This window comes from Megascapheus bottae, chromosome 4 (assembly GCF_031878675.1).
Source record: "Megascapheus bottae isolate mThoBot1 chromosome 4, mThoBot2.hap1, whole genome shotgun sequence".
Classification (NCBI taxonomy): Eukaryota; Metazoa; Chordata; class Mammalia; order Rodentia; family Geomyidae; genus Megascapheus; species Megascapheus bottae.
Genome location: NC_143512.1, coordinates 18,166,607 through 18,189,214, shown reverse-complemented (window position 1 = coordinate 18,189,214; position 22,608 = coordinate 18,166,607). Strand labels below are relative to the sequence as shown.

The 22,608-nt window shown below is 35.7% G+C and overlaps 1 protein-coding gene across 26 annotated transcripts in view; it reads left to right on the top strand.

Annotated features, from left to right (window-relative positions):
- Fer (FER tyrosine kinase) overlaps positions 1-22,608 on the top strand; it is a 432,292-nt gene that overhangs the window by 207,788 nt on the left and 201,896 nt on the right. For 25 of the 26 annotated variants that reach the window (XR_016535240.1, XR_016535241.1, XM_090331531.1 and 22 more), the window contains 2 exons: positions 4,480-4,683; positions 13,151-13,273. The exons of the other annotated variant lie outside the window; for it this stretch is intronic. Coding sequence is in view for 23 of the 25 variants with exons in the window: in XM_090331531.1 (XP_090187657.1) it covers positions 4,480-4,683; positions 13,151-13,273 (327 nt within the window). In the remaining 2 variants the exon portion in view is untranslated. The remainder of the gene's footprint in view (positions 1-4,479; positions 4,684-13,150; positions 13,274-22,608) is intronic. 26 annotated transcript variants of the gene reach the window in all.

Here is a 22,608-nt window from a genome sequence, read left to right as displayed (position 1 = left end):
TTAATGCCTCCATTTTTGCTTGAAGTGTGGACGCTGAGCTGTTCATCTCTGCTCTGAGGATATTAATCTTTTCTTCCATTTCTCTTTTGAATTCGAGGAGCTCTTTGGAGATTTCCTGCTTATGTTCCTGGAATTGTTTCTGGAATTCTCTTTTAATCTCTTTAGTCATGTTCACAATCATCTCCTTGAATAGGGTCATGTTTCGTGTCTCTTCAGGTATCATTTCTTGGGATGGTGACATCTCTCTCGTCCCTTTGCTCTTGTTGCCTTTTGGGCTTTGCGTGGGACTTTGATTATTTATATATGTCGTGATTCTTCTTTGAGCTCTCCTCGGCATTGAGAACTGTTGTTGTAGTTCGCTCTGTGGTCAGTAGGTAGCGGTCTTTGCTTGGATTAGGACCGTGGTTCTGGGAGTATGTGAATACCTGTGGTTCTCAGCCAAATTGATTCCTCTGCTGACTATGTCAGAGTTTGCCGTTTTTGTAGGTGTTCGGTAGATTCCCAGAGGCTGTGTGCTGCTGTACTACTAGCTCTCAGCCCAGCCAGTGGCCTCACAGTGGGCTGTGGGATGGATCTGCAAGCTTAGGTCTCAGCGTGCTGGGCGGTTGGTTGGTTTTCCTGTGCTGCTTCTAGGGGCATGCCCCCAGCCAAGGGTCTGGGGTTTGGGAGTTTCCAGGGGCTCTCAGCAGGACCTGCAGCTGTCTGCTCTGTTCCCAGGGGCGGGGCCCAAGTGAGGATGTGTGCTCCAAGGGCGGAGCGTGCCTTTCTGATTCTCAGAAGGGTAGCTTGGCTGCTGGTGGGCCCTTCAGTTACCTACTGCCTTGTCAGAGAGTCTGTGACTGTGGGGGGGCCCCTCGGTGCTGTCTTGCTCAGGATTCCCAGCTGGAGAATGCCTAGCTCAAGATTTGAGGGGGACAGATGCTGGCTCCTATTGTCCCGTACACCCCACCCGCTGTTGTAAGGCAGGGACACAGTGCTCCCCACTCTCCAGACCCAGTGGCCTGGGAGAGGAACCAGGTGGGCGGGTGGGAGCTGGGACACCCCCCACCTCCGCTGGTGGGGTGCTGGGTCTTGGCGTAGCCTGCCTGTCAGTCTCCAGTCAGAGGCCTAGGAGAGGAACCAGGTGGGCCGGTGGGAGCTGTGACACCTCCGCCTCCCTTGGTGGGGTGCTGGGTCTTAGCGCCGCCCACCTGTCAATCTCCAGTCATTTGCCTGGGGGAGGGGGCTGTTGAGGGAAGGGACAGGATTTTAAATTCCTTGCCCCCCTGCTCCTGCTCTTCTCAGGCGGGGTGGAGGGGTCTGAGTTAAGTTCTGTGGCTTGGCACCCGCTCTGTGTTTGGGGGCCCGCTGCAGTACTCACGCCTCTGCGTTGTCTGTGGGTGCTGCACGGTGTTGGAGAATCCTTCACTCCCCTGGGATCCCCGCCGCTGCTTGTGGTCAGCGTCTGGGTTCTGCTGCTTGCTATTCTGGTTCCACGTCTGGGTTCCGCTGCTTCTATGGCTTGCTGACCTGGTTGCCTTGCCCGGTTCTGCCTGGCCCGGCTCCTTCCACCACCTCCTCCGCTGCTGCTTTTCTTGGCTTGGAGCCGGCGCGGTGGGGGAGGGGTCCTCACCTTCCGAATTCTTTGAGAAAGTTGGATGTGAGCTTTATCTGGATTTCTTTTCCAGTTTGGCTCCTTTTCCGTTGCTTCTTGAGTTTGTTGTTGTGGATTTCTTAAGGTAATTGATTCGTGGGACTCCCTGGTTCTCTCTTTTTGTGAGAGAGAGCTAGGCAGCGTCCCTATTGTCTCGGCGCCATCTTCCTCCCCCACCATACTATTATTTTAAAAGTGCATTTACAATAGTTAAAAGCATTGTGATATTTGTGTATTTGACTACTTGTTTAAGAATTAAAAACTATTATCAGAATATAGGAGTTAATTTGGGGGTAGATTATATAGCTGTTTATTACTATTATTATGATGATGATTATTTTCTTATTCCTGGGGCTTGAACTCAGGGCCAGGATACTGTCCCTGAGCTTCTTTTTCTCAAGGCTAGCACATCTAAGCCACAGTGCCACTTCCAGTCTTTTCAATTTATGTGGTACTGAGGATCGAACCTGGGTAACCTAGGCAAGCACCCTACCACTAATCTATATCCTAGCCCCTATACATTTATTTTTTAAGTAATATTCTTCTTTATCTTGTAGATATGGCTGGATTGTATTTGTTCTTTAAACTCATTTTTTTGAAAATTACATATCATTAGAATTAAAAGAAAGTGATCATTTCAGTTGCAAAAGAAATCCCATTATAGTCAATCATGTGCATATTTTAAAATTAAAATATAACAATTAGAACTAGTAGTCAAAATGTATGGTCTTATTAAGGTATCTTAGGACATTTTATATTTTTCTTTTTAACCAATGTATGTAGTGAGCTTTGGAAAATGGGAATTAGGGCAGTATATTTATTCTTTTGATTCAGTGGGAATGATGAAGGCAAAATAAATTTTTATTTACTACAAAAATAGTGTCATCCTTTGATTTTACAGCTCATAACAACCTGTAAAACATTAGATGTGAATTTAGCCTTTTATTTAGTATGTTATTTAGTGTTGCTGTCATAGAACACTTGAGAAGAACAATTTATAAGGAAGAAGGTTTTATTTGGGCTGAGATTTTAAAGGTGCAGTTACTTCCACTCATTGCTTTTAGTCCAGCATAGACAATGAACAATGGTAGATGTATAAGGTACAGGAGTTGTTCACTTCTGTCAGCCATGAAGCAAAGGGAGAGAGAGAAGACAGGCAGGAGCTGGGATCTCAGTGTACCTTAGGAGAACTTACCCCTCCCAATGCCTAACTCTGCTCACCAGACCCCCATCTGGCAGTTATTTACCTCTCAGTAGTACCGTGGACTAAAGACAAACCATTCAACACATGAACCTTTGGGGAATATTTCAGATTAAGATTATAGAATTTATTATTCTTATTTTTCCATCTAATAAATTATTTTCTCATGAGACATTCTTATAACTTTGAGTTAGTCTAAATTACTAAATCTTACCCATGAATGGCTCTTTTTTTTCTAGGATAACAATTTAGTTCCTGTGAATGAATAAAGTACAGCCAAACCAGGGATGGAGTCATGGCTTTGGTGAAGCACAAGCCAATGAGTGAAAATATTACATACTGAGTTTAAGACCTATTCTTACACACACACAAAACAACACAAGAAAACCTTTTGCTTGTGATCAGAAAACCTGTATGTTTACATCTATGAATTAGATGAAATATAGTAACCCTTAATTATCTCTGCCATTTACTATCACTATTTGTTCTCCTAAATGGATAGGTAATTTATTTACCTTTTCTGATGTGTTCATGGCTGAAAACCTTCCCTTGGTTAGCCATGTGTTTCCATACTGCTTTTAGATATTTCTCTCAAGGGTTTATTTCCCATTCTATGCAGAAGCAAGACTAGTCATGTAGCAGAGGCAAAGGATGAGGAAATCAGACAAGTGAAAAAAGGCCAGCAAGGCAGCTTCAAACAAACCTGTGATAGTGCTACTGAAATCAATGAAGTGGACATTGATCCACACTTAATTCTTTTTTTAAGTGCTTAATTTGAATAAGAATGAAGTTATTTGGAGAAATTTCTTTTGTAATAATATCTCCCTGCCCACCACTGTTTTTGTCAGTACTGTTTTTTTTGTTTTTGCCAGTCCTGGACCTTGAACTCAGGGTGTGGGTACTGTCCTTGGGTTTTTCTCAAAGCTAGCACTCTACCATTTGAGCCACAGCACCACTTCTGGCTTTTTTCTGTTTACGTGATACTGAAGAATTGAACCCAGAGTTTTGTGCATGATAGGCAAGCACTATACCACTCACCATTTTCCCTGAGTTTTTATGTCAAAGCCTCACATCATCTAGGCAGGCACTCTTCCTCTTGAACCACGCCCCTCCTTAATACCTCTCTTTCTTCATAGTGTCTTTGCTTGATACATTGTATTACACAGATTTATTTATATTTTTTGGGGTCATTGGGCTTGAACTCAGGATCTGGACTCTGTCCCTGAGCTCTTTTTGCACTCTACTATTTTGAGCCATACACAGTATCACTTCTGGTTTTCTGGTGGTTAATTGGATAGGAGTCTCACAGCTGGCTCTGAACTGTGATGCTCAGGTCTCAGCTTCCTGACACAGATTTATTTTATATTAGCATAAGTATATACATTCTATCTTGAAATGCTTGTATTGTGTTACCTATGTGTACTAGACTGAAAGAACAAGTATTGAAGGATAAGCATTTGGGTTAAACTTCAGCCCTAGTGCTCCAGAAGATACTTCTTTAAAAATTAACAATGTTCATCATTTAATTTCTAACATAGCAACGTAAAGGAGAAGTCTATATAAGATTTCTGTATCATTGTTATGGATTTTATCAGAAAATAGATTACATGTTTTTCTAATTAATTTTTAACTAATATTTGTTCAGCTTTCTGATGTGATCTCTGTAAGTGAGAGGCCCTTGGCGGATCAAGACTGGTACCATGGTGCAATTCCTAGAATAGAAGCACAAGATCTGTTAAAACAACAAGGAGACTTCTTGGTGCGAGAGAGTCATGGGAAACCCGGTGAATATGTCCTTTCTGTATATTCTGATGGACAAAGGAGACACTTTATCATACAATATGTTGATGTACGTTTTCAGCTTAGTTTATATGCATGTTTCCATATAGTTTATTGTGGTATGATTGTAATACAATATGGATGGTTTATGATAAATGCTGCAACCCTTAAAAATTAGCATTTAATTTTTTTTCTGACTTCCTTGCCTGACATGTTAATTCTAATAAGTAAATATGTACTTTAAATATTTTGTTAAAATAGTTCCTACAGAAAAATTTGTAATTTAAATGAAAATTAATATCATTCAGATAAATTGAAAGGAATAAGTTCACTAAGCTATGTACTATATTTTTGACACTTTTTAACTTTGCATAGTATTCTGACCAGTTTAATTATCATATTTGTCTGCTTTTATACATCTAATCTACTGCTTTGGAAACTATATTTTTTCTAACAGTATTTCTCCTTTAATTTCCTTCTCAAACACTTTAATTTTGAAATTATGGAAGTTAAATTATGGAAGTGTATAATACCTCCTCTGTTAGGTATTTGTAATATGCTGTTATTATGGTATAAAATTCATTAGCTATAATTGACATGAATATTACCTTCTATTTTCTGATCTCTCTAAAAGGCACTATATTTTTAAATAATCAAAGATTTTTACTATCTTGCTTAAAATGTCACTACAGAAATTTATTGTTCTTAGAAACACAGAAAAAAGTCACTTGCAAATTATTTTTGGCTTTTAATATTGTCATTTAAACATAAAACATCATTATAGGTTAACCTTTGAACATTTTATTGCTTTGTGTCAGTCATTAAAATTTTGCTACTGTCTCTGTTAAGGATGGCTGAGGTTGTATTTCAGTCAGTGTTACAGGTTTTCTACTTTCTAAGTTTATTCTAGTGAGTTTTCGTTATATGTAATATTGTGCTCTGAGAGGAAGTGAAAAATGGAGTCCAAAGTGAGATAGACAGCTTAGAATTCATTTTCATTTTGTGTAAGTGTATCTTCTGTTTCTTCATGCAGATGTTGCTTAAATGAGTCCTGCACATAAGAGCATTTATTTACATCTATTTCATGGGTAACTAATGTATTCTAATTAAGGAGTTTGTAATCTATTGTTAGATTATAAACTTGGGTATAGATGGAATGGTAAGTATCCTAAGGATGAAAGAAAAGGTATTACGGGATTGTAGAGAACAGGAAAATGATGAAACAATGGAACCATGAAAAGAGCATGGAGCTTGAACTCTGTAGACATGGATTTCAGTGCTGGTTCTGAACTTTACATGTTATAAGCTGGAGGCATTGTAAATCTTACCTAAAATGTACTACAAAGTTGTAGTATCAAAACACCATGAATTTGGCAGCAGGCTTGGTGCAAGTGATAGAATGCCTCCCTGCCAACAAGAGGGGCTGAGTTGAAGCCCCAATACTACCAAAACCCTGCCCCATAAAAAGAGAGAAAACACAGTAAGCACATGAGCAAATGAAACAGAAAAGAGAACCCAGAAATAACTGCATTTATACTGCCAAGTGATTTTTGGCAAAGGACCTAATAAATCCCAATAAATGTTGCTGGGAAAATTGAATATCCGCATGCAGAAGAATGTAACACGATTTCTTATTCTCACCACTTACAAAAATCCATCCCAAACGAATTAACGACTTAAATCTGAAACCTACAATAATGCTAGAAACAAACAAGAATATGGACATTGGCTTGGGAAAATGAATTTTAGATAAAATCCCAAGTACACAGTCAGCAAAAAAGAAAAACAATGATAAATAGGATTATATGAAACTAAAAAGCTATTGCATAGTAAAGGAATCAGTTAACGGACCATGTTGAAGCCCCCTAAATAGTTGGCAAGTATATATTTATCAGAAGTGGTTATCCAGTATATAAGTAAGTTATTAAATCTGTAGCAAAAATATAAGCAAGCCACATCTTGCTTTCCCCCCTTTCCTAACTTATTTCATTTAAAAAAATAACATAGGGGAGAGGGAAATGGGGACAAAAATGAGAAGGGGTAGCAATGTTAAGTAATGCACCTTCTATCTGGTGAATATAATGTAACCTTTCTATTAATTAGGATAAAAAATAAAAATAAAAACAAAGGAAGAAATATAAGCAAGCCAACAAAATGAGCAAGTTAACTAAATTTAAAATCAGCTAAATCTGAATAGAATTTTCTTGAAAGCAGGCATACAAATGTCCAACAGATGTATATGAAAGAATATTCAACATCATTAATCATTTATGTCTGAATTATAATGAGGTACCACTTTATTCCAGTGCATAGTTTTTCTAAAAGACAAAAATTATCAAATGCTACTTACTGGTTGTGGTGCATATACTTGTAATCCCCTCTGTTGATAGGCACAGGTAGGAAGATTGTGAGTTCAAGTATAGCCAAAGCTACATAATGAGACACTGTCTCATATATTTTAAAAAGCAGAAAATGAGGAAACAAAAAAGAGCCCTTATACAGTATGTATTAGAATGTAAATTAGTATAACCATTACTGAGAACAGTAAATAAATAAATATTGTTTTAGGTAGTCCACTACCTAAAGTATATCCACAGAAAATGAAATCGACATGTTGTGAGTACACCTACTTTCCAAATTTATAAATATAGATATAAAACCCTGATAAAAGTCCATCAACAGGTAAAGGGATAAAGAAAAAAATATATGTGTATATGTATATATACACACATACATATATGTATACATACATGTATTATACATACATTATGGAAATGAAATTCTGCCTTATATAGCAACATTCATAAACCCAGAAGATAAATGGGAGAGAGGAAAGAGGAGGAGGAAAAGAGGAGGAGGAGGAGAAGGAGGAGGAGAAAGAGAGAGAGAGAGAGAGACAGACAGACAGACAGACAGACAGACAGACAGAGAGACACTCTTCCAAAGCTGGGGATAGGAAGGTAGGAAAGAGGCAGAGAGGTCAGACAATGGGTCCACTTGTATTCACAGGATAAACAATTATGGTATTCTAAGGTAGTAAGCTGGATATAATTAGATTTTACTCCTTTTATGTATTAAAATCTTTTGAAGATAGGAACTTGAATATAATCAGTATTAGTTGTAGCTCATAAATTATATGAAATTATGTCAATAAAATTTAAAAACATGATGTAGTGCCTTGAATCAAATCATTAATTTATTGAACAGATATTTACTGGTTATCTGCTGTGTGTTAAATAACTTAAAGGTGATGGATTAATTCACTGAATGTACCAGATATGTTTACTTTTTTGTTGTTACTACTCTGTTGCCACTTCAAACTCCCCATTAAATTCATTCTATGGATCTTAAGGGAGTCACTAGACATGTAGCAGTTTTTTGCATGACTGATTAATCCGAAGTTTGAGGTCTTATCTTTATGCCCTATTAAGCTGTTTTACTCAATTTCTTCAAATACTGACGGGAAAGCAAAAATAACTTTGACGACAAATAAAACTGTTACATCATTTTATATATTCCCCACGTACACTTGACACTTGGGAAACTTACCTTTTTCCACAATAAAACAAAGCCATCTAATGAATGACAAGTGAAAGTAGGACTGAGGCTATAGGAGTTTCATGGCTGCTTCAAAAGCTATCAACTGTTTCTAAGTCTTGATCTCTAGTTAGGGAAGCTAGTGAAAAGTGATTGGATCAAGAGGATGCTCACTTCATCAATAGTTCAATCCACTGATGAGTTCATACTTAAATACTTGAGAACTTGTTTAAAGAAATAGACAAATATTTGTTTCTGCAATCTCTGAAACTATGAGCTAAAATAAACTCTTCAACTTCTGTTTTTAAATTGGGTGCTTTGTCACAACAATGTAAAATAAATAACACATCAACTAACTTTGACTTGATGTAGATGAAAAAAGAAAAATTGCTGAAGCTGGCTTTTCCAGGTCCATAAACTAATAGAAAAGAATGCTTCTAAATTAAAAATAATTAAAAAAAGAAAAGAAAAACAACAACAAAAAAAAAGCCATCTGAAGACCTTACGAATATCACTTCTGAGGAAATAGGAATTAAGTACTGTGGAAAACATTGTGACAAAATGGTGGCTCTCATAGTCTAGGAAGGAGGTTCACAGTCCTTTGTAAATCACACACACTTTCTATAATTTTAAACTTTACTTAGTGTTGTAAAGGAGAGATATCCAGAACTTGCTAATAAAGTTTGCAAATAGGGAGATTTGAGGGAAGTCTGAGACAGTATTTGAAGAATGAATAAAACTTAACCAGGATATACCATATCAAACTTACCCAAACTTTCTAGTAATCCTTTCTTATACTGGTTTAATTATTTGTATTTATAAATGTTAGGTTTTATTTGATGGGGGAAAATTGTTCACTTCAAATTGTTCCAGAAGTGATTTTTCTTCTTTCATTTTTCATAAGCCTGTTTATTATTCTAAAGTGTAGATCTCATTTTTTCCAGAAGCTCTACTCAGACATATTTTGAACTATAGACTCATTGAATCCTACTCTCATTTTTATGTGCTTGTGCTGTCTGAATTCTTTGCATGATAATTTATCTGGAAATGTTTATACCAACAAAATTTGATTCTTTTATGTTTTTCATCTGTATGAATGATTGATTCTTAAGTAGCACAGTGATAACTCAGAAACAAATCCTATATGTAGTAAATGTTTTAGAAACAAAGGAAAACATACTCTTTATAAAAATTCAGAACTATGTATTATGGGATCTGTGATTAATAATTATCTATCTTTATGGTATTCAATGTAATTCAGGTTTTTGGACATTATTATATTCTTATGTATCTGTATAATTTTTAGTTTAAAAATGTTCACACCATATTTTGTGCTTCTATTTCTTATTTAATACTCTCACATAGCATTTAAAAATGTAATACAGGGGGCAGGAGTGTGGCCTATTGGTAGAGTGCTTGCCTAGCATGCAAGAAGACCTGGGCTCAATTACTTGGTACCACATACACAGAAAAAGCAGGAAGTGGTTCAGTGGCTCACGTGGTAGTGCATTAGCTTTGTGAAAGTTCAAGGACAGAGCCCAGGCCCTGATTTCAAGCCCCAGGACTAGGAAAAGAAAAGGAACTTGAAAAATGTAACACAAAAATTAGTTGTATAGTTACTTATGGAAATTTATCCTATAATACGTTAAAATTATTTCATTTTGAAGTCATATAAGAGATCATTAGTAGTATCTTTAGCCTCATATTTGAAAGATAGTTTGTAATTTCAGCGCTGGGAGGCTAAGCAGATGGATCTCTTGAACCCAGGACTCTGAAACCAGCTGGTCCATATAGTAAGACCCTATCTTTGAAAACAAACAAAAACCAAGTTAATTTTCATTTTGTATCATATTATTGCTAAAGCAATATAAAACTTGAAAAACAAATTCATGTATATGTGAAAAAGTTAGAAGAAAACTGTGGAGATACATAAGTTCAAATGTAATACTTGGTATATTGTATGTCTAAAGCAACAAGTCCTGGGGGTAGGAGCATAGCCTAGTGGCAAAGTGCTTGTGTAAGAACAAAGCCTTAGGTTTGATTCCTTAATATCACATACACAGAAAGAAAATGCCAGAAGTGGTGCTGTGGCTCAAGTGGTAGAGTGCTAGCTTTGAGAAAGCCCGAGGACAGTGCCCATGCCCTGAGTTCAAGGCCCAGGACTGGCAAAAAATAAATCCTTACCAATTTTAGCAAGTTTTCTCTTGTTGATCTTTTGGTTGCTTAGAACTAAAATAAAGTCTTAGAGATTTTGGATTCAATGTGGTATCTACATCTTTGAGAAAGTGAGTTAGTTTTGCCCTGTATTAGGACTCTGAGATCTTAATTGCTAGCAGAGTAATTGCTTTAAAAATAATTAAATCCAGAAGTAGATGTGTTCTTAAATTAAGAAAGTGAAACTAAAAATGCCTACTACTTTATTCTGCAGTTCTGTAGTTATACAAGTAAGTATCTTGAATTTTTTTTTAAGTTTACTTTTATTTATTTATTTATTTATTTATTTATTTATTTATTTTATTTTTTTTGCCAGTCCTGGGCTTGAGCTCAGGGCCTGAGCACTGTCCTTGGATTTTCTCAAGGCTAGAACTCTACCACTTGAACACCACTTCTGGCTTTTTGCTGTGTATGTGGTACGGAGGGATCGAACCTTGATCTTTGTGTATGCTAGGCAAGCACTCTACCACTAGGCCAAACTCCCGGCCCCTAAAGTTTACTTGTATTGACAACGTAATATACAGTGGGGTTAGAGTTACATAGATAACATAGTGAGTACATTTCTTTTGGACATTATTACCACTATAAAAATATTTAAAGTTTTCTTCTATAACATAAGTAGTATTCAGCCATGTGTTGGCTTAAGCCTTAAGCCTAACTACCTGGGAAGCTGGAAAAAAAAAAAAAAAAAGAATGTCACAGGCTATGGGGCCGGGAGTTTGGCCTAGTGGTTAAAGTGCTTGCCTAGCATGCATGAAGACCCGGGTTCGATTCCTCGGTACCACATACATACAAAAAAGCCGGAAGTGGTGCTGAGGCTCAAGTGGTAGAGCTCTAGCCTTGAGAAAGTCCAAGGACAGTGCTCAGGCCCTGAGCTCAAGCCCAGGACTGGCAAAAAAAAAAAAAAAAGAATGTCACAGGCTTTTCTACCAGTATCTTGAATTTTACACATGACATGAGTACAGATTTTGATTTGAAAATTCATTTTGTATGAAGTTAAACTCATTTTTTATTTTTTATTAAAGGTTGTTCTTTGATGCCTTTGACTCTATCAATGTTTAAACTGCCCTGTGATCAATTCTAAGCTGTCTTGTCTTTTAAAATTTCGTTTTACATTCATTTACATGTTTTATTTTTTGATACTGAAAATATAAATCATATACTGTTGTGGACCATTAGGAAATTCTGCTGAACAAAACACATGAGTAAATTTGTCATTTTATGAGCCTACATTATAAAGAAGGAGGTAGACAATAAAAAAGAAAAGCATATATGATGATACTGGTAAGTTCTATAGAAGAAATTCAATAAGGAAAGGGGAAAAGTTTAGTTGTGATGCGAAAATGAATGTACAGTATTGGATAGGGTGGCCAGAGTAAATCTGACTGAAAAGATGACAGTTGGCTTGTTTGCTCACATCTGGTGCTCTACTACTTGAGCCATACTTGCAGTTCCTGGTCTATTTTTTTATTTTGTTTTGTTTTTGAGATAGGATCTCACTTTCATGAGGGCTTGCCTGTACAATGTTCCTTCTATTTATGTTTCCCACTGGCAGGGAGTCTGAATCTTCCCCATCTCATTCTATGGGTGAAGTCACAGTCACCTGTCACTGCACTCAGCTATAGAAATAGCCATTTAAAAGTGGTTTACATATATTAAACTCTGGTAAATCGAATCTCATTTATACTGTGAATAAAAAGCTTTTGAGTTTTTTTTAACTTTTAACAAAGCATATTGCCTTCCAGTAATGCAGTTAATAGCCAAATTTAGACAGCTTTGTAACTTATTTTTCTTACTATTTGAATTGATACATAATAATTAGGCAACCTAATTATATAGTGTGAGAGTACATGTATAAAATGTGCAGCGATTAAATATACATTATGATAATATATGCAGTGATTTAATTATGGTAATTAACATTTTTCCATTTTAAACGTGTGTGTGTGTGTGTCTGTGTGTGTGTGTGTGTGTGTGTGTAAGTTTTATAGGTGGCTTGGACCCTTCTTCCTAGTTCTCTATAAAATATATAAATCATATTGAATCACATTAATCTTACTATGCAATAGAACATTAGAACTTCTTTCTTTTATCTAATTGTATTTTGTAACTACTATTTATCCAACCGTCTATCCCCCCATCTCCCTTCCTTAGCTTTTAGTGATCTCTGTTTTGCTCACTTCATCAATCCATTGGAAAGTTACTCTTAGTCATCTTATAATAGTTCACATTCGTATCAGTATCTATATATTTCCTGTGTAATGCAGGTGGACTCTGAATATTCCATGGAAGCTTTTGTTATATTAGTTGCAGAGGTTCTTGCACTGAAAAGTATGGCCACTTGGATTTATTTTTTCTTTGTTATATTTATTGCTATTAATTCAGCCACATAATAACATACTTGGAGGTCTATTTCCATATGAAGGAAATAGGAAAGGAATCTTGGCAAAACTTGAGGAAATGCTACTTGCTGATTATAGTATATGAAATCAAAAGTGCTAAGGTCTAAGAACTAACTACATGTTGTTATTTGAAGTTTTATCTCTGGTGTATTTAATTTTTTTATTAGAGGCTTGTGAATAGATTTTTTTGGTAATAACAATTAGTTTTTCTGTGTTCAAAGGTACATGTTAGAGTTCCTATATCTCTTTTTTACTTTTTAATATTAGCACACTTAATTTAAGCATCTTAAGTGTCGTCACATTTTTGTACAATATTAGCTCATTTGAGGTGGAATTTTTTAATGTAATTTTCTAAAGCATTATATTCATATTTTTTATCTCCAGAATCTGTACCGATTTGAGGGCACTGGGTTTGCAAACATCCCTCAGCTTATTGATTATCACTACACAACAAAACAAGTTATCACTAAGAAATCAGGTGTTGTTCTCCTGAATCCTATTCCTAAGGTATGTGGAAATACCTTTTATCCCTTCTTTGATTTGCAAGAATTCATGGTGCGTTAACGTTTTTTCTCCTCAAATAATGTTCCTAGATTATGTGCTAGAAGTGTAGGAGCAAAAACATTTGTGAATACCAGTCACTAATACAGCTGAAGCATGGAATTTGTGTAATGTTATTATATTCAGTATGCACTAGGGATAACAAATGGCCTTATTTTGTTTTTCTTTGTCAGGTTTTCTTGACAAACCATGTTTTGTTTCATCTATTCGATAAGGCTCATACTTTGAATGATTCAAGTTAATAAAAGATTGTTAAGATATAGAAGCCAAAGATATCTAGCAATTAGGAATCTTAATTTTGGCAATAAGTTTATAAGGTGCTATAAAAACGTAAGGCTTTTAAAAACTACATCGGGGGCCAGGAGTTTGGCCTAGTGGTTAAAGTGTTTGCCTAGCATGCACGAAGATCCAGGTTCGATTCCTCGGTACCACATACGTAGAAAAAAGCCGGAAGTGGTGCTGAGGCTCAAGTGGTAGAGTTCTAGCCTTGAGAAAGTCCAAGGACAGTGCTCAGGCCCTGAGCTCAAGCCCAGGACTGGCAAAAAAAATAAAACAAGAGAAAAAAAAAAGTACTAAAAACTACATCGGTCTCAAAGATAACAAATAAGAACTTTCCCTTGCTGTATTAGATGACAGTGCTCAGTGTCCTTTTTTTCTCTAAGATCTGTCCTGTGGTTTAAGAGATGATTTGTGTGGATCAAAATATACAGAGGAAAGTTTACCATGTTCAGACAAAACCTGTGGGACCTAAACCAAAATTCAGCAATAAAACTAACTAAAACTTTGAATGCTTTCAGTGCTCTAGTTGTTGGGCTGGGGTTGGCAAAAGTTTTTTCCTTTAGGCCTATGTGAATAAAAAATACTGTAGAATTTAGAAAGCCACAAAGCTTGATAGATATTCATCAAGTTTATTTTTATGGATGTAGGAATGGCTTTCAATTTGAAGTACTTGTCTTATAATTGTTGACATACAACCCTGATTTTCATATAACCCTGGATTTTTTAAAAAATAACTTATGATTTCCTTTGTTAGCCTAGAAAATAATGTCCATATTTGTATTTTGCTTATATCATTGATGGCTAGATTCTACTTATGCCAATCACTCACCATTCCATACTTATAGCGAAGGGATTGGCCTTCTTAGACATCGTTAGTATTTTAAAATTAGATTAATCTTAGTATTTTCCTGTTAATTTTGTTCTGCTTTAATTGTAGAAAATCTCTCTGTTTTGAAATTGGTTCTCACACTTTTTACTGACAAAATAAAATTTAAAAATCCAAAGCACAACAATAACATGTTTGCCAACATTTCTTTCATCTTAACAATAAATCCTATTGCTTGGCAGAATTTATTTTCACTTTAGTCCAAATAAATAAATCCCCACTTATTCTAGTTTAAAATGGCCCTAGTTTAAATGAGCCTGAGTAGTTAATTACTGAATGTCTGCATTTTGGTTAGGTTGTCTGACTGAAATAAGATAACCATCTTTTAAGAGTGATGGTATCTTTTATGTATTAAAAATAAAATAAAGTGGGCTGGGAGTTTGGTCTAGTGGTAGAATGCTTGCCTAGCATGCACGAAGATCCGGGGTTCAATTCCTTGATACCACATACATAGAAAAAAAGCTAGAAATGGTGCTGTGGCTCAAGTGGTAGTGCTCTAGCCCTGAGAAAAGTCCAAGGACACTGCTTTGACCCTGAGTTCAAGCCTAGGACTAGCAATAAATAAACAAACAAATAAATAAATAAATGTTGAAGGAAAATCCTGATGATATTTACATGAAACTCAAAAGCACAGAGGGTTTGTAGGAATTCCCTCCCCTCTCCTTTTTTTCCTCATTTGGGTGCCTCAGAGGCTAGAGGTGCCAGAGCCAAGTGTAGGGATGCTCTCAACCTAGGGAGAACTTGCTTTCTTAACCATTCAGATGAGACAGATTCTTCTCTGCACAAAGACGTAATCAGGACCAGGAAGAAGACCTTTCTTGAAGACGAAGGGTGGAATAACAAAGTCTATGAAGAGAGAAAGACTAATAAAATAAGAGTGTAATTCCTCAGAATAAAGGAAAACTGGAAAAAATCCATTCATGTTTATGAGTTACTGAATATGAAGATTTCCATAGCAAGAGATTATAAACAATCTTTTCTTTTCTCCTTTCCTTTCCCTTCCTTCCTTCCTTCCTTCCTTCCTTCCTTCCTTCCTTCCTTCCTTCCTTCCTTCCTTCCTTCCTTCCTTCCTTCCTTCCTTCCTTCCTTCCCCCCCTCTTTCTCTTTCTTGAACTAAGACTTGAACTCAGCTTGTAACTCTGTAGTGTTTTTTATTATTTATTTATTTATTTATTTTTGCTCTATGCTGGAACTCCACCATTTCCACTTGAACCATGCTTGGACATTTGGATTCTTTTCTCATTAGTGGTGAATAACTCTGGAGTGTTTCCCTGCTGGTGCTGGCTATAAATCACAGTTCTGATATCCCAACCTCCAGAGTAGTTAAACATTCTATAACCTACTGGTTCCTTGCTTATTAGTCCGTCCCCCCCCCCCCAATCAGAGTATTAAGGAAATCCCTGTGCCTCAGGTTGTATTCCAGCAGAGTACATACCCTTAAAGGCTTATTATCCATGTAAAAGACAAGACAAGGAACACAGAGCTATCTCTTAACATTTTCTTTTCTCCTTAGGTTGACAGCATAGATGACAAAAAGACAAGATGTCCTTTTACCACTTTACTGCCATTTGGCTTCTGAATGAACTCTAGGTGTGTGAGCAGCCTTTTTTTTTTTTTTTTTTTTTTTTTTTTACTTTTGCCAGTCCCAGGGCTTGAACTCAGGGCCTGAGCACTGTCCTTGGGCTTTCTTAAGGCTAGAACTCCACCACTGGAGCTACAGCACCACTTCTGGCTTTTTGTATGTATGAGGTACCAAAGAATTTGAACGCAGGGCTGCGTGCATGCTAGTCAAGCACTCTATCACTAGGCCAAACTCTTGGCTCATGAGCAGTCATTTTGAACCAAGAACTAGGAGGGTAAAGTCAGGGGGACTATTTACTGTTAGCTGGGCATGGCTTATCCAGCACCAGCCATCCTATATTCCTGAGACAATGAGACTTTCTATTTGAGCAACAGATCTGTACTGTTAGATGTTAAAGGCCTGTTTCTAGTCTTTTGGAGGCCCTTGATTGACATTAGGAAAAATCCCTTCTGAACCATTACTGAGTTAAAGTAAGTAGGCTTACGTTTGAAACTGAGCCTCCAGGATGATTCAGAAGGCTAAGTCTCTAAATACTAAATCCTGCAATGCAAGAGTCAAGAGCCCTGACCTAGTTGCTGTATGAGAATCTGAGACCTGTACTTCCTTTGGTGCCCATATTTGGGGCCTCTTTATAAGCCATTTTGGCTATGCAGCAAGCAACCAGGATTCCTTCTTGGATTTTTATGTCATGAACTCAAAGTATAAAATCCATAGACAATGAAGTGTGAATATGAAAGTAGAGTTTTTGCAAGCAAGAATGCAAACCAAGCTCTTGCTAAGGATAATAGTCCCAATAGAGGGCTGCCAATGAAATGGCCAAGCTGGGGGTTTTATGTACAGGAGCTGCACTGATTGGTTATATACCCTATGAACATACGGCACAAGGCAGCCAATCAGAGACCTGTGATGCATGCTGACCCTGCTGAACTACAAATAGTCCTCAGTCAGGTCTGTCCTGTGTTTTCAACCCCAGGATCAGAGACCTACCCAAAATTGTGGGAGAAGAAAGACAATACTGTTTCATATGGATGGGATTTTTGAAATCAACTTGCAGTTTCCAAGTTAGCTTTCCATTGCGAGGTGTTTTCCAAATGCCCTGGGGCTTGACTAACCTCTCATACTATTTAGATGTTTAATTTTGCCTCTTAATACCACTGAATACCTGCTTCCTCAAAATTCACGACATCTTCGATGTCTCTTTTGCCACTACTTCTTCCTTACATGACAAGTTTTGTGTACTTCATTGCACCTCTCTGAAGTTGTATTTTAATTCAGGTATATCCTACCATGGATCAAATTCCCAGCAGAAAGATGCTTTTTTTTTTCTCATGCTACATTAATAAAAGTACACAACCAGGTTTTCAGAGCCTTGACAATACATTTCACAAGACAACCAAATACTCTCTGTCTATTGTCCTAGCCAGGTGTACGCTGAGAGGGCAAGTACATAAGAGAGAAAAATTATCCTGCAGACCTGGACACGGGTAGGAATACAGACCTTCAAATAAAACTATAGCACTCACTATATAAAATTTTCCATGAAATGAGCTTAGAGATTGTATTAAATTCTCTTGACAGTTACATGGCCAATTATTATCTTTCTTTCCAACTTCTAACACTTCTGAGTTATCATTTTATAGCTCTAGCTATGAAAATAAATGTATGTTGGAAGCTACAGAAGATTAAAAAGCTATATACGATGGTTTTATTAGCAAAAATGTAAAAGTTTATCATTTTGACTGTTAATCTGATTTAAAGTTCCCGTATTTGAAATATGCAAATCATTGCCTCAGTTTGTTATATATATTATTAAATACTTGATTTAAAGAATCATCCTACTCTTTTAAAAGATAATCACAATATAGAGGCTGTGAAAGTTAGATAATTTGCAATTACAAGTGGAGAACAAATTGATATGAATTTTGTTATGGTGGTATTAATCTATCATATATTCCATTGAAAAGTTATTCATACTGTTATTACTGAATCTATTCCTTGATTTAATTTATGGAATAAGTTAACATTTTTGACCGTGTAATATGTTATGAAATATCTAATTTTCATCTTTCTACACTTCATTTTAAGCCTCCATAAAGAATGTTATTTTGCTTTCAATATAATTTCTATTTCCCATTTACTCTCAAAGTATGAAAATACAATTTTATTATTGTATCTAAAGTAGGCTCTTCTTTTCATGTCCTTATAAATATTCACTTAGAGCTATAGGAAACTATCAAAGTTGGAGAAGTTAAAAAAGCTTAATTTTCACAGCTTAATAATACTGAGTGCTTGACCTATTCATTCCTTACCTACTGGCTGATTTTTCTTACAGTGACTCCCAAAGCTTCTGCAAAGATGTGGGAAATAGAAAGCAGCGTTGTAAGCAGGGGTTATTAATTACTCATGATAATAATCCTTTAATCAGCAAACATAGTGGGCAAGTTCATTGGCAGTTCTTAATTTAGTTCAATTTTTGCTCAAATACCACCTTATCAGAGGTCTTCTTTGTCATATGTAAATTAGAACAGTTACCCTCATGTTTCCCTTTCATTTTCTTAATTTTCCTTAGTTATTGAATATACTCCACTATAGTATATGATGTATTTTAACTTACTTTCTTCACAAAGTGAAATATAAGTTCTCTAAGGCCAGAATTATATTTAAATTAGTGCAGCAGTATTCCTGGTATGTAGAAAAGCAATGGACCAGAGTAGGTATTCCTTAAATGTTTGGTAAAGAATTGACCTTGAGCAATTGCTAGGACTTTGAACAACTTTCCAACCTCTGTTCTTCTGCAATATGATAGGCAGATGTGCTCCCAATGAACTTCATCTCTGAGTCTTTACTGGCTTTATTATATATATGTGTTAGCTTGTGTACGCCCACATTTGAAGTAGTTTGCCTGTTAACCACATGTTATATTTCTGCTCTTTAACTGCATACAGTATTACAAATGAGAAAATATAACATAAGATGGGAGAGAACTTTCTCAAGATAACATAACTAGTAAGAGATAGAACTGGATTTAGAACCTGCAGTGATAAATGTTATTTTTGTTTGTTTGCTTAGATTTTAGAGTCTAGAGTTTAGAGGCTAGAATAAACTTTAAAAGATGTGATTGTAAGGAAAATGAAATCTTTTTAATTTCATAAAATAGTAAATTTAAAAGACTATTAAAATCAGTTTTATTATTCTTTATAATAGGAAAGTTTTGAAATGATAATGTTGGGCGGAGCTGAAATTTGAGGTAAAATGTAGAACTTGATAAGATATAGATAAGAAAGGCATCCAGCGTACATTTAAAATTAAAATGCTACATTGAAAGTTTAACTGTTTTTAAAGAGAATCTTTTTCTGAATGGAAATTAAGGCAAAGGTTCATGATTTAATGCAAGTTAACTAACTTGATCCTTAAACATAAAAACTTGAACCTTAGACATTAACTTGAACTTTAGGTGAATATCTGATTGCCAGCTTGAACCAAATAATTGTGGTTATCAGAAGACAGATTTTTGAGAGGACATTAAATCTCTGTATCTGGAAAGTACTACCTTATCAAGAAGTAGATTATGTCATGATGATCAGATCAATATAATAAAAATAATTTATAATAGAGACAGTTTTTAAAATTGCTGTTATTCATCTTTTTAGTTTCAAAGAACTTATAGGTAAATAGTAGTTTCCAGTATTGCTGCTTTTCAAAATTTATTAAGAATTATGATCTAGTTTTTGGTTGTTGTTGATATTTTTCCTGTCCTGAGCCTTGAACTCAGAGTCTGGGTGCTGTTCCCTGAGCCACTTTGTGCTCAAGGCTTAGCATTCTACCACTTGAGCCACAGCATCACTTCTGACTTTTTTGAGTAGTTTATTGGAGATAATAGTTTCATGAGGACTTTTCTGTCTGGGCTGGCTTCAATCTGAGATCCTCAGATCTCAGCCTCTTGAGTGCCTAGAATTACAGACATGAGCTACCAGTACCAGGCTATGACATAGTTTTTACTATATTGAATGAATCTTTTCACTGTAACATTTTAAAATCACAAAAGATTTACCTTTTCTTAAATCTATCTCATGTTTGACTTATTTACTTATTTGTTTGTTTGTTTTTTCATTTGTTTGTTTGTTTATTTATTTATTTATTTATTTATTTATTTATGCATGCCAGTCCTGGGGTTTGAACTCAGAACCTGAATACCATCCCCTGAGCTTTTGTGCTCAAGGCTAATGCTCTATCATTAAGATTAATTAAACAACACTCCACACTCACACTGTGAGAACAAAGGAGATTATTCTTAGGAGAGGATCACAAAGGCTCAAACGCTGTATGTATATGATCATAGAAAATGATGCTTATTGAAATGAACTCGAAGAAATGGAAACAAGATTTTTTTTATTGTATTCCTTTCGGTTCTTCCATCCCTCTCTCCCGTTTGGTTTATTCCCTTTTGTTACTTTTTCTATACCCTCCCTCTTATATGTAAGTTGATCTGATAAGGGGAGGGGAAGGGGAACACAGAAATGGTAGGACAAAGGGTGAGCCTCACCTGAGCAATGAGGTGATTTTTTTTTTTTAAATCTCATGTATTTTCCTACCCAAGCTGGCTTTGGATCACAATCCTCAGATTGCAGCCTCTTGAGTTGTTAGGATTAGTCATGAGCCACCAGTGCCTTGGCTTACTCATGTTCTATCTATTAATATCTACTGGATAAATTTTTAAATAATTACAATTTTCATAACATAATGGAAAGTATACATGATTCAGTATTTACTAGATATTTACTTAGTACTTTAGTAGTATTCTATAATGTGGTATGATAGAGTACAATAATTGCTTTGAAAATCAAAAAACTTAGAAGATCATATAGGGTTAGACCTGAGTGTGATGTAAGCCAGGTGGTGTGTGTGTATGTGTTAAAGGATAGCTAATTTTTAAAGGTCAGTATCAAAGAAGGTCTTGTATTTTGGGCAGAGATGTGAAACAAAGAAATTGTGTTGTTACATACAGGGGTAATAATAAATAAAACGTTATTATATGTCCTAGCTACTGGCCTATTAGAAGAGGTGATGGTTGAAAGCCACTCGTAAGGTAATATGAATGCTTTCTGGTTGGACAAATAACCATGTGCTTGTAAAGTGTTCCTTCTCATGACTGAGGAGCCCTAAAGCCTGGCCAGGAAGCAGTTAGGGTGGTCAAAGGGGAGAGTGACAAGAGAGAGAAGCACAGACATGACTTAACAACAGAAAATTTATTGTTTTTAAAAGGTAGTTGTTTTGGGCAGGCATGTGGCCTAGTAGGAGAGTGATTGCCTAGCATGCACAAAGCCCTGGGTTTTATTCCTCTGTACCATATACAAGAAAAATGCTGCAAGTGGCACAGTGGCTCAAGTGGCACAGTGCTAGCCTTGAGCAAAACGTGTCCAAGGACAGTGCCCAGGACTGGCAAAAGAAAAAAAGTATTAGATGTTTTATTATTTAAGAAGTATACTTTTCATTTTAGTAGAAAGTACACAAAATTTTTCAAACTAAATATTTTAATAGTGTCTAAATTTCTGGGAATATTGTAGTAATACTAAAGACATCAAAATAAATTACAGTAAATTCCATGTTTTGAATTTCTAAGAAAAAAATTTTCAGTAATATTATTTTTCGAGGCATAAAGCTACCTCTACTTTACATTCCTAACATTGGACATTTAAAACAGTGATGTGTGTTTAGGATTTTTAAAAAGGATAAGAGTAATCTTTTTATTGATTCTTTTTTATGTTTTAGTTTTTGATTCTTGAGGATAAATACCATGTCAGATTAGATTTATACTTGTAGATCACAGTTTGGGATAAATAAAAAATGTTTTGAATTAGAATACCTACTGTTTACATTTTTAGTTAAATGTCTTTTTTAGAGCAGTTAATTAGGTTTGCTGAGAAAAGAGCACAAAATGTGATCTCAAAAAGGAAATTCAGGAATTATAAGTCTCCATGTAGCCTCATATTTGAATAGAGTCTCTAATTTTAAGTCCTGATTTTCACAAATACCAGCCACTGTCTCAGGCAAGTCAGTTCCCTAAAGTCATCAGTAGCTTATAGTAACCCTTCCTGTATTATGGAGACCATGTGAGAAGAATTACAGTAGTTGTATATTGGAAATGTATACTCTCATGGACTTTCATATTTTAAACATGAGCTTTACAGACAGAGAAATCAGAACTGAAGGCAATTTTAGAACATTTAAAATACTGAAATTAATATATATGTATATATAAAGAGATGTGTGTGTATGCTTAGTGTCTTGAGAATATCTTACTTCTTTACTGAATCTTTTTAACAATTGCGAATTGTTAGGATTATCTCCATTATAAGATAAGGAAATTTGGAAATTATTATATACTTAGCATTACTTTTTCACATAAATTTTAGAGTTGTTAAATAGTATTCTGTTCTATTTATCTATTTATTATAACTCTAATGAGTATGTTATTATTGATATTACTCAGTAGTAAATAGTTCAATAATTTTTCATATATGCTGATAATCTGGC